The sequence below is a fragment of the Poecilia reticulata genome, linkage group LG16 (genome assembly GCF_000633615.1).
Source record: "Poecilia reticulata strain Guanapo linkage group LG16, Guppy_female_1.0+MT, whole genome shotgun sequence".
Taxonomy (NCBI): domain Eukaryota; kingdom Metazoa; phylum Chordata; class Actinopteri; order Cyprinodontiformes; family Poeciliidae; genus Poecilia; species Poecilia reticulata.
The window spans coordinates 12,407,463-12,420,436 of NC_024346.1; the positions used below are offsets into that span (position 1 = coordinate 12,407,463).

Here is a 12,974-nt window from a genome sequence, read left to right on the forward strand (position 1 = left end):
ACCATGCATGTTTATTCAACTCGCTTTAGCACAGTAACAATAAATTAAAATCCAGTGCAGTCAATTACCTTTAAAAGTTACACCAGTGAGATTCACAACTGTTCTGCAAAGGCATAAAATAGCCAGTAATCTAAAAACAGTAAGCCTTCCAAGACATGGTCATATGTATGAACATTTTTAGTATAATTTTTTTAATATAAATTTGTAATTAATATTTTTTCCTTCTAGCTAAATATCAATTGTTGGTGTGTTTTTGTTGTGACTTGCTGTAAAATTAATTGCCCATTGGGACAGAAATAAAGGGCTGAATCTGATTCTCTTACAAATGGTTTAACTGACAGGCAAGGACGAAGAGCAGAAAACACAGAAGCAGCCAAAAGGCCGTCGGTAACTCTGGAGGAGCTGCAGAGACCCAAAGCTCCGACAGGAGAATCTGGTCGTTACCACAAGCCATGCAGGGGACACAACAAACACGTGGAAGAAAGTTCTGTGGTCAGAAGAGACCAAAATGGAACGTTCTGTCTGACATGCAAAAATGACACTGCACATAACGTGATGAAAAATAGCGGTGGCAGCATCATGCTGTGGGGACACTTTTCTTCAGCTGGTGTGAGGAGAAGTGGAAATGCATGGACCTAAATGAAGAGCCGTTCTGGAAGAAAACCGGACTGGATCTAGACATACACATACAGTCGGTAGATTAAAAAGTAGCGATGGGCATCATTTATAATTTATTCATGAAAAATGTCCTATCATGATAAGAATTTAGATTTAAGCTCATGAAAAATTTCAGTCATTGATGGTAAATTAATATATATATATATTAATGGCTGTGCATTAAAGGCTGTAATAAAGTAAATAAAGTATTAAATAAATAATTATCGCTATCACGGTAATACTAAGTCAGTAAAACTAAGTCAGCATCGCTCACCTCTATTAGAAAGTAGCATTTTGCAGTATTAGACAGCCTAGTTAAAGTCCACACTTAAATCTGATTGAGAATCTAAGGTGAAAATTTATTTTTACTCTATTTTGAAAACAAAAATGTACACAAATTTCTGTCTGCTGGTATGCAAAGCTGGTTGAGAAGGAAAAAGTAAAAAAAAAAAGCTCAATAAAAATGTACACCACACTTTTCAGGTAATTGTAAAAAAAAAAAAAAAACATTGCATCTTTTTCTTTCAACGACACAATTAAGCACTACTTTGTGTTGGTGTGAAACAGAAAATTGAAATAAAACACATTGAAGTTTGTGGGCACAGCATGAAAAACTGTGAAAAGGTTTGAGAGGTGTAAATAATTGGGCAATTCCCTGTCAGTGCATGGTGCCATATTCATCTGCTGCTTTTAACAGAAGCAAACTCAGAGGATTAGAGCGCGATGGACCGTGAAACTGCACCTGATCTGAGCTGCAAGCTTCTTAAAAATCACCTTTAAGAGCCTTAAGAGATCTTTTCCATCGTACAGGAACAATAGCTTCCATTTAAACAGGCTAAATAGTGAATTCAGTGAGCTAAAAATAAAATCGCAACAGCGATGATGACTTAGAAAGTGATTATTTACAAACTTCTTCTCATTTCTGCTTATGCAGAAATCAACACCTAATGTGGCCAGAAAACGGTTTCCTTTTCTTGACTTTTTACAGAAAATAATTTTTAATACTTTAGCAGCCACAAAGAACAGATGGTCAACACCTGACAGTTGAATTAGGAACAAAAATCTGTTATTGCATAAGACAGGGAAATGAAATTTTATTTTAGCCCTCACTGCACAACTCTGGGAATAACCCTCAGTATTGTTGCATGATGTGAGTCGGTTTTACACCCTCCTATTTCTGTTTAGTCACAGGAGAGGGAAAAAAAAAGAGAGACTTAAAAAAGACACACACCTGGCATATTATCTTGATGTGAGAGACCCTCTTCGATCCGTTTTTGCTTATTTCATCAGTCAGGACAGAGAGGACAAAGTCTCCAGGTTTGGACAGCGACTCTCTGACCAGGAAAGTGCCCGGCTCGTCTCGGGCGGTGAGCAGCTTCTCTGCGTTTGGGCCGGACAGGTGACCATGGTACCACCTGAGGGGGAGGCAGAGGCACACTCATGATTCACATTTTAAAATCTCCGGGGTAAATTAGACACGTTTGTACGGTAAAGTTTCACAGCCTCATCCTGAGAAGACAAAGGCTGCAGCAGCTCTGGCCAAGATGAGAGAACATCCGTGAATTTCACTGGCTTGCGGCGTCAAGATTAATCATCTAAAAAAGTCAGCATTTTAAGAAAGAAAGTTTAACTAACAACATTTTAAAAGTTAGAAACCAATCGCAAACTTCCACAGGGACAAAATGACTAATGAGCGGCTGAGGAAGTGAGTTTTAGGACATTACTTTTGTGATTACCCTCCCAGAAACCATGCCAACACATTTATTAAATCAACTCCCTTCAGGATCTAAAGCTTTATAAAGACAGGGGTGGGTATAGAGGTACACGTTATCGATTAATGAGTTAGTCTAAAGTTTAACCATTAATCGATAAGCCGCTGTTTTCTTAAAAACCGGAGTTTTCTCTTGTATCAACTGGACCAACCGTCCCCATAACATAAACGGCTACATTTTTCACAATATGCTAAAGCTACTCCGTCGTGCAGCACCTCGGCTGAATAAACGTTAATAAAATGAAACTTAAAGAAGTTGTCCACTGTTGATATTTCAAAACAGAACCGCATAAAGAACTTTTTTTTTCCATACTACACCGGGTTCTGAACCGTTTTTCTTTACCGTTCTGATAGGCGCCGCCATCTTTATTCCTGAATAAAGTGGCTCCGCTTAAGGAGCGGCGCCCTCTGCTGGATGGCGGCAGAACTACAAAATAAAATGAAGGCCTAAAAGGACGTTATTGGTTAATCGACTGGAAGTAATTTTAACGTAATAAACCATTAATGATGAAAATGATGCCTTTCTCTCAGATTTAAATGCAACATCATGATAAAAGATTAACTAAAATGCACATGCAAAATCTGAAATGTAGTTCCTCTAACAAAAAGTTTCTTCAAACATCATGTTATGTCTTACTTTATTAGTCTGACAGACACATTAGTTCATGATGCAAATTATCCACACGCACAGCCCAAATTTCTGACACATTCTGACTTCAGTCGTAGCTGTCCAAAATGCTAAAAGCTTTTTTTTTAATGTCAAATAACAGCCTGTGTATGTTTTATAATTTTCTGCCGAGGTGTCCTATAATATTAAAATAGATTTAATGACATAATGCTGCCTAGGCTGTAGCTAATTTATTTTATCATTTCATCACTCAGCCTCATCCTGTGCTCTTTGACCTTCAGAGGAAATCAAAGAACAATCCTTAATAAAAATGTGACCTGAAATCTTGCACTGCCAAAAATAACTTTTTTGCACCAGTGTGAAATTTCTCAGAACAGCTTTATTTCCTCTGCTGCACCACAAGTCCACACTAACAAAAACTTACCAGCACCATCTGAGACATGACGTGGTATATGAGTGTATATTCTTTGCTCAGGTCCAAACTAAACTTGCAGCTCCTGCTTGGGGAGCTTCTGCTCAGTGATGTTATATGCTTATGTGAAGGCACATCTATTTTTATTTTCCCACTTCTTTAGCTTTTTGTGCAGCTTTTATGCAGGATGAGCTCACGTTACCCTAGTGTTGATGTTCTTGTTCAGTGTTTAAAAGAAATAACATTATTTTATGTTAGGCAAGTTTGCTTTACCTCAAAATAAATGTCAAATAGGTTGGACGCAAACTGATAAAAATATGTTTACCACATTGGTATTTAAATTAATTTAATAATTAAATGATTACTGATACTGATGAGGTACCTACAATGCCTCTTTTTAAAATAATCTGGCTTTACCATCTGTTTTGCTTATTTTGGTCACTCAGTACAAACTAAAAAACGGTAAACAAGAAATGTAAGAATGTAAATTTGAGGTTTTAAGTACTTTTGTGCATGCTTTGCATTGGCATGGGCTTCAATTTAGCTTCATCTTAGCATTCACAATGCACAGCATGTTGTTTTGAGTGCAAGTGGTCAGATGAAAATTATTTTATAACCTGGCAAAGGTTGCATCATCCAGGAACACCCTAGAACTGATCAAGGGTGTACTTATTTTTAAGCTTTGCTGTGTTCTTTTGCAGGCAGGGTAAACCACATTCTTTGTTTCACAAAGTCAGTTGTATAAATAACATTCCCACATGCTCAACAGTGAAATTACATAATATTTTTAGATCCCTGAGAGGTTATGCAAGATGAATACTAAATTTGTGTGGCAGGGTGAGGCTGTCGACATATTAGTGAAATGCACGCTCTGACTCTTGCATGTATTTTTAATCTGCAAGCTTTCTGTGAGAAAAGTTTTTTATCATTATTTTTAGATTTGCTGTATGAGAAACCAACAAGTTGTTGTTGTCGTTGTCCCGGCCTCCCACAGACTCACAGGTGAGAAAAAGTCGAGGTTGTGACTCTTGTGCTAAGGTCAGTGATGTGGGTCACTGCATCATGAACCGAGTACGACACTTTAAATCTGAAGCACTTATAAAATCAATTAAGAAAAAAGAGCGTCTGAATTAAAACAGCATGTGCAGCTGCTATAACCAGGTTGGATTTATTTTTGTCCGTAACTGTGCCGTGTATTTTTGAGTCCATGAATGTACAAATGCAGCTTGAGTCTGACTTAAATTTAGGCACAGTTCTCGATTTCTTTTTCTAAACTTCCTGCATTGCGGTCGGAAAATTTCTGATGACAGATTTCGTGGCTGAACAGGACAGAGTATTTTTAGCCTGCCCCCTTTCGATATGTTACATCCACTAATGCCCCTCCCTTTGCCTACCTTCTGCAGTAAATTAGCTGCTTCTCGTTTTCTACTTCATTCTGTGCAAGCTTCAAGTTTGTCTTTTTGCTTTTCCTGCTTGGGAAATTCTTCCAGATGAAATAAGATTCAAGAACTGCATGCAACGACGCTCCAAAAAAAAGTATTTTCATGCAGGTTTGCAGAAGCTGCAAACTAGCCTGAGGCAGATCTCTTATATTAGTGACCAAAGTCAAATCTTTCTTAATGAGTTTGCATCTTTTTCTGGGAAATTATATCAGGACAAGCGCACTGCAAGGTAACGTGAGGAGATGCATGCAGGCACACTTTTCTGAAACAACAGAGAGTTTGCATTAGATGAGGAAGATAGCGAGTAAGCAAGAACATGATGGAGTGTGCAATAGAGGAAGGCAAGCACCGGGGTCTGGCCATTGCTTTCAAAAGTGTCAAAACTTAAAGTTTCCAACCGCAGAAACAAAAGGGAAGTTAGACAACTGTCAGAAAGAGAGAGAGAAGGATGAGGAGGGGTGGGGCGGTTAGAGGCCACGGCTTCCAGCTCGCAGTTGATTCTCACAAAATGCAGCAGAAACTAGTGTTCTTCACTCGGGCTTAGCTGGACATCAGCATGCTTCATCAGAGCAGCTCAGTGTTTCCAGCTGGAAGGAAAAGCTCCACCTCCAGCTGCAACGTCCTCGATTTATGTGCATGCTGCGCAAAAAAACGCAAATACTGGTGCAAAATTGAGCAAATATGCATTAAAATGAACTCTTGTAAAAGAGATCTTTGACCTCAAGGAGTTTTCTCCTGGTTAAATTAAGGTTGTAGAGCGTTTCAATAAGGTGCCACTGCAGCAGGAAGAATTGTCTAGCATGCATGCAGGCGTGAATTATCTGTATCATCTACAGACTATATTTAGCAACAGGCGCTAATGAGAGTTTTTCCGATAATAAAACAACTGAATAAAGGGCACTACTTGAAAATCTTACTGTATAGTCCTGTTTCAGTTCAGCTTAAGATGTGCCAACACATTCAAAAGTCTCGGTTTTTACAGATGGGTTTGAGTGAGCTACTGAAATTCTTGATTTTATGCCAAGCCTTGATAAAACTGCTCTATTTTCAAGACAAATTAGCTGGTTGAAAATAAATATCTAGCTTTAAACTCCTACTGTAGTTTTGTCAAAGAGTTATAACACATTGTTTCATCAGTAAGAACAACAGTATTTAAGAAATAGCAAAGAATAAACAAATGTGCAAATTTAGGACGCCGCCAAGGACTTTGAATGGAAAGTTTGGGTTCATAAACGCCCTGAAAATAAAAAAAAACAATAATTCAAGACTTTTTAATGCCTTGCAGAAACTGGTAAATTAATTCAAGAGCACAGCACATAAACTGAATATGTCGTAGAATTCAAATTCTTGTGAAATCTCCTCTTAAAGTGAAAAGAAATACGTATATGTCCACAGCTCAGTCACAGTCCTTTTAATAATGATGATTTTATCAAGGATTTTACCTTTAATCTGCCGTATAAACTAAAGACAGACTAATCATTTAAGAATTATTTAACCAAATCATCCAAAGAAAGACTTTAGTGTATATTTACAAAAATAATTATTTTTTCACAATTTGCTTTGTTCAATTTAAACATAAAACTGAAAGCTAAAGAAAAGCACGTTCAATCTAAACATGCTTTTCCTAGGAAAACTGGCACTTAAGAAAAAGTGAACTGAGATCAATTTTGCAGCATACTTAAAATAAATAATAATAATAAAATAATATTAGAATTAGCAACGTGTTAAAGACAATTTATTGCAGCTTTTATTTTTGGGATGATGATGTTTCCCGTCACTATGGTAATACTTAAAATAAAAAACAAATAGAAGCCTGTGGGCGGAAGCCAAACGAAGAAATAAATTTTGGTCTCATTGCAACTTCCTTTGCTCATAATTTCCATCGTTCTGTAGATTGATTGTATGCAAAATGTATAAAATGTAGATGAAATACAATTAATTCAACTTATCAATTAAAAAATAGTAAAGAATTTCACCCGTATGACATTAATACTGTTATTCTGAAATAACCAGGGCAGAACAATACTTTATCTGAAATTTAACTTAAAAACAGAAAGATTCCTGCTTTCTTGAACAAATTAAATGCACCAGTTTCTTCATTTGCATTTCCTTGAGCTGCTCTAACCAGCTCTGACTCAAACATTTATTTTGTTTATTGTCACATAAGACCAATATCTCACCATCAGTCACAAAGTTTTCACAAAGGAACTAAAACTAGAACCCAACAATTAAAACTCAGATTTATAACAGTTTGGGTTTTTTTGCCATCACCACAGGGTTTGGTTAAACCCAAACAAAGACGTGACAAAGACGATCACATTTCCCAAAAACGCAAGAACCGACAGACGAGTTTTCTGAACGCAAAATCAAGTTTCTGATTCGTCCTCAGGTGAAAAAATGAAGCCAGACGTAGCTGTCAAAATGTCAAATTCATATTTAGTTTTTAGATGGATGCATTAGGAAAATATGAAAACGTGGATCTACATAGATCTAAAACAAGTTCTTACTGAAAATCTTTTTTAAAATCCTAAACAAATATGTAACTAAATCGTGAGAAACTGGAGGTAGAAATACAAGATGTTGAACAGATGTAGATATACTGGAAGAATAAACATCCAAGATAAAAAATTTTAATTTGTTTTAGTATTTAAAAGATAATAAATCATTCTGACGATCCTAAAAAAGTGATTCCTGCTGTGGGACAGCATGAAAAAATAAATACAGATCTAATTTAAACTTTGGAAGAACATCTCAGATCAAATCTTTTCCATCTATTTCACAGGAGTGAAAAAGCAGATAAAGCGTTTCGAAATATAAGTCCATCTTTATAAATTAGAATATCATCGATAATAAATTTATTCACGTAATTCTGTCATAATAAACTCATATATAGATAAATATGTCACACACACACACACGCACACACACGTACGCACACACACGTACGCACACGCACACACACACGCACACACACACACACACACACACACACACACACACACACACACACACACACACACAGATTTCAAGTGTGTATTTAATGATTGTGGTTTAGAGCTTATTAAAATGTAATTAGAAAATGACACCAGAAGGATTTTTATCAGAGATTTTATGTTCTCACCACTTTTGGGAAAGTTCGTGGAAGGAAAAAATGAGGTAGAAAAAAATGCATGGAGGATGACGACGGATGTTTCCAGAAGATGAGCAACATTACATGATTAAAGACATCAGGAACGTTTCATCTGGGCTGCAGAGAAAAATAACTAGACTTTCTGCTCAGAGGTCCAAAGTCCTGCTTTCAGATGAGACTTTAGTTTGAATTTCATGTCTGGAAGTAAGTGGAGAGGCAAATGTTTCTAGAATTTAAGTTTTCACAGTCAGAGATTATTTGTTCTGGTCCAGTGTGGTTTCTGAGGTTCACTGTCGAAGTCTACCAGGAAATTTCAGAGCACTTTGTACTTCCTTCTGCTAAAAGGTTTTATGGAGACCTGATTTAATTTCCCAGCAGGACCTGCCCACGCCGCCAAAGGTACCAAAAGTACCAGGACCCGACCTCGACCCCATTGATAATCTGTGAGCCAAGAGAGAAATGAGAGGCACCAGAACAATAATCCAGATTACTAATGAAACCTGGGCTGATCGTCTCCGTGCTACGCTGCACTGATGCAGTAATTCATGCCAAAGTTTCAAATAAAAAATGAAAATTTTTATTTAAAATTTTTTACTAAATTGAATTTTTTTAAGAGCAGCAGCAACATTAACAGATAAAAACACTGTAAAATAAATCTGTGTTAAATTTTGAATTGAGTTTATGAAATAATCTATGTTTTTTGATAACATTCAAATTTATTGAGTTGCACCTGTTGCAATAAGTGATAAATCATTGATAAATCAAAATGAAGTCAATAATTTCCACTTGCATGATTTGTCATTTTTCTCTTTTTCTACTGAAAACTGGTTGATAAAAAGTCTTCAGTCGGGTGCCTTGGACTCAATTATCCCTTTTTCTGAATGATTATTTTGTTTAAAGACACTTAATAATTCAATTTATTTGTTGTTTTGTTTATTTAAAACATCTTCTACTTCCAGCGTTACATATTGATTAGAATTTAAATTTTATTGATCTTTGAGAATGTGTTCTTGCTTTATTATTACGCCTTTACCAATATATGACTTAAAAATGGTCTCAAAACAACAATATTATCGCTTATCGAAATAACTTCTGGGACAATTTATCGTCCAGCTAAACTTGATACCACGACAGGACTGTATTTTAGCTGAATTATGTCACCAATTACCTCTTGTTTCTTCTAATTCAGCAAACAGAACCAGATGTAGGAATAAATGCGCTGCAGCTTTTAAAGGTGGGCGTTTTATTACTGACTCACACTGTGATCAACAAAGATGCTGCAACACCTCAAATTTCCTTAAATGAGAGCTTATCCCCCGGAGGAAAAGACTGAATGAACATTACGGCAACATAACGGCTGCTGGAGGAAATGTAGCTGGTCATGGCGGACTATTTTTAGCCCAACCACCTAACCAAACGTCGTCTCAGAGAACCTGAAAGTGAAGGTGTAGACCCAACCAAAAAGGCCAACAGACAAAATGAGTCAAACACCGACTGCTGCTGCACGCGCTGGACATCAAGGACACCACCAGGACCCATTTTACCGAGCCGTAACCACCAGATTTACATTCTTTGCCCCATTTCAGCTCCTAAATATCCTCTTTCAACAACGTTTGACTGCTTTGAATAAAAAATATTAAGCTTTTCGCACAGTAACTTGTTGTTGTTTTGGGAAAAAGTATGACATGTGAAGCCAGCTGTGCTTAGAAACACACTATAAAGGTTCAGAACAGTTAGGAAAGTTAGGAAGTTATGACCAAACTGGTCACATATGTTCAAAAGGAAGATGAGATCAGAACTCCACCAATCCGATATTAATATCTGTATCAGTCCCGATGTTGAAAATGTTCTAGACCGAGTATCGATGACATCCATACCGGCAGATCTATTCAAAGTTATCAAATAAAACTGTAATTTAGTACATTTAAATCTGCGTTTAAAAAAGGAAATGTCTGAGAGACATTATGTTTATTTTACATTATATTTAGAATTCATAATTTCACTTTCTGAACCATTTAAAGGTTTATTGCAGTTTGACATCTTTGACCAGGCTAGACAATATTTAGAACATTTTGTTTTTGTCAGTTTCAGTTTCTTTATTATTTATTTTACTTTGGCTGTTTTACTGCTAAATGCGCCGACTGAACAAATTAACGTTGTTTTTCCACGTTTGACCAAGATGGTGAAGCTACTGGTGTGTTTCAGTGTGCTGAACTGGTGCAGAGTTATCAAATGAAAATGTAATTCAGTAATTCAACGATGTTTTTCTGTATCGTATCGGTATCACCTGATATTAAACCTCAGATATTGGTATTGGAAGAGAAAAAAGCGGATTGGTGCATGAGATATATGAACGGACACTTCCCATACAGAGTCATGCCTTATGAAAGGTTATTCTGTATGACTATATACACGGAAATGAATAACTAAGGGAGGTCAGACCTTTCTGTGGTCGGGTCGGAGCAGTTCACAGGATATTTGAGCTCGATGATTGTCCCGTCTTTGTCCTGAAGGATGCCGTTCTCTGCAGTGTAATACTCCACCAGCTCCGACAGGGTGGCAAACTTCTCCCCTCCGTACAGGTCGTAGTAGTCTCCTGTGTTTTGTATGCGGATGTGGGTGACCTGTTCACTCACCCTGAATAAAGAAAACCAGTCAAAAAACAAAACGCCTAAAGGAAAGGAAAGTGAGAAAGTTTTTCCAGCTCGTCAGGGTTTAATCTGGCATTTACATCAGATAAAACTGAATTAATATGTTTAAATGGTAAAAGACACTTCACAAAATTGCAAAAACACAAAATTTGACCAAATATTTGGTCTAGTTTCTACTGCAAATATCTTAGTTCACCTGAAATAAGACAAAACTAACTTACAAGTAGATTTTCAGCAAAATATGGGAGATTGCTTAATATTGATTAAAAAGCAATAGTTCTACTGGAAGATTATTTCACTTTTAAAAATACATTTACCCATGTTATAACACAAATTATATTTATAAGATCCAGTTAATTCTAATTTATCATCTAGCTACAGTCAGAGCTATCAATTTTATTGATCTGTAATACCAATTGGTAAAAATGTATTTCAGGATTCCAAATCAGCTGCGTTTTTTGCACTAACTTTGTAAAAATCATTGGTTTAAATATTCATCCTGCAGACAATTTTTCCACTTTAAAATGCAAAGCGTGCATGTATTTCTAGGTGTGGTTATTTATTTCACCTCAAATTCTCCTCAACATGCAAAAAAGCCCCAATAATGAAACCAACGACGACGTTGTTACTGAATGGCCCAGTTTACTCCTGGCGCCGCTAGAAAACCTCCAACAACTTTTCTACGACGAAATGTGTCTGAAGCAGCGAAAGGCGCATTAATGAATCACCTGTTAGAGGGGAAAGCTCTACAACAGAGGATGATTTTACGATCAGTGGAACCCGGCTGAGTCTAAAGGGCAAAGGCTTCACGACGTCTGATATGCGGACAGCAGATTTATCAGCAAGTTTCCCCTTTTAGAAACCTGCATTGCGAAGAATTTTATTTTTAGCCTTTCTCTGTCACATGACGTCCACACATTCATTAAATACCTCCACCTTTATGGTATTCAGCGACATTTAAAGTCTACAGAGGAAATTAGGAAGTAAATAAAGCAGCTGCGAGCGTAAAATCAGGATCCACAGGAGAGCGGCGGAGCTCAGTAAGCCCAGTTAGTACCTGACGGACAGGGAGAAATCGCCGACATTTTTCTTGCTGGGTCGAGCCAGAAAGCTGCCATGGATGCCTCGAGACTTCAGGATGTCCTCGGCCTGCAGGCCAGTGATGTCTCTGTGGAACCACCTGCATCACATGCAGTGAAGCAGAGACAGAAAGCAAAAAAAAAGGAGCATTTGTCTCCATGAAGAGGTTTAAACAACATGACTCTCAGCGCCATTATACCACAAGACAGAGATTAAATAACAGACCCACAAGAACGGGTTGGTCGCTTTCTGAACATAAGCTACAATAACTAAAAATAAAAATAAAACCAGTGCTCTGAGTAAAGTTACTATAATCACATTTTGTGTTTTTCCATTTTGCTCTTCATTCAGCATCGACTCCAACAGAAGCATCCTCGTTGTAGAGAAAATGTTTTATTCTTTCTGCCTACTCTGAATCAGAAATACTTTTGATTATGAAACATTTTCAACATGCAAATTGCATCAGCAGTTTCACTGAATTATGTTAAGAAAGATGAAGTTACAGCAATTCACTTCTAACATCCGTAACCCAGAAATGCAGATAAGAGGCGCAAAAGCTGAGCTCAGAAACACGCAAAATGCAGCATACAAATCTGTTGTTTTTTGATCAAAAACTTCATTTAAAGTGTTTGTGGTTGTGGTTTGAATGAGCCACAAATAAAACGAAAATCAACCCGGTCGCCGACTTAATTTTGGATCAGGTAACATTTTAACCAGCTACGGTTTGCCTGTTTTCCTAATTTTTTAAAGAGATGCTGATTCCTGAGATATTTTCCATTTAACTTAATGCATCATATAATCCAGATTTATTCTGCGTTTAGCAGCAACATTAAAGCACAGATTACACAATTTAAACTTTAAAATGGTCTTTTACACAGAAACAAGAGATTCAAAGAACTCAAATCTTGAGGATACACAGATTTTAAACTTTAAAGCTTCCTTTTTGTCTAAAGCAGAGAGTGTTTCGCACACAAGTCTTGAGAAATCACATGATAGAGGAACAGAGCAGAGTCGGTGAACGTCTGGCGAAAGACAAGAGAAGGAGGAATGGAAACAGAGAAGTTGTCATCAAGCAAACACAAAAGAGACACGACCAGAGATGACTAACGGAGCGTTACAGAGTCCGGCGCAGGCTTTGACTCACCGAACCATGTCGTCTCCTCACTTTTTCTGGGACGAGAGAGAACAAGAGTCACTTGTACC

The 12,974-nt window shown here is 37.1% G+C and overlaps 1 protein-coding gene across 3 annotated transcripts in view; it reads right to left on the reverse strand.

The window, feature by feature from the left end:
* ptpn6 (protein tyrosine phosphatase non-receptor type 6) overlaps positions 1-12,974 on the reverse strand; it is a 31,492-nt gene that overhangs the window by 13,009 nt on the left and 5,509 nt on the right. For 2 of the 3 annotated variants that reach the window (XM_008431426.2, XM_017309240.1), the window contains exons 2-5: positions 12,916-12,941; positions 11,749-11,871; positions 10,483-10,677; positions 1,889-2,072 (exon numbers count right to left, since the gene is read on the reverse strand). In XM_008431426.2, coding sequence (XP_008429648.1) covers positions 1,889-2,072; positions 10,483-10,677; positions 11,749-11,871; positions 12,916-12,923 — 510 coding nt within the window. In that variant the 5' untranslated portion in view covers positions 12,924-12,941. The remainder of the gene's footprint in view (positions 1-1,888; positions 2,073-10,482; positions 10,678-11,748; positions 11,872-12,915; positions 12,942-12,974) is intronic. The other variant, XM_017309239.1, reaches the window with a different exon arrangement.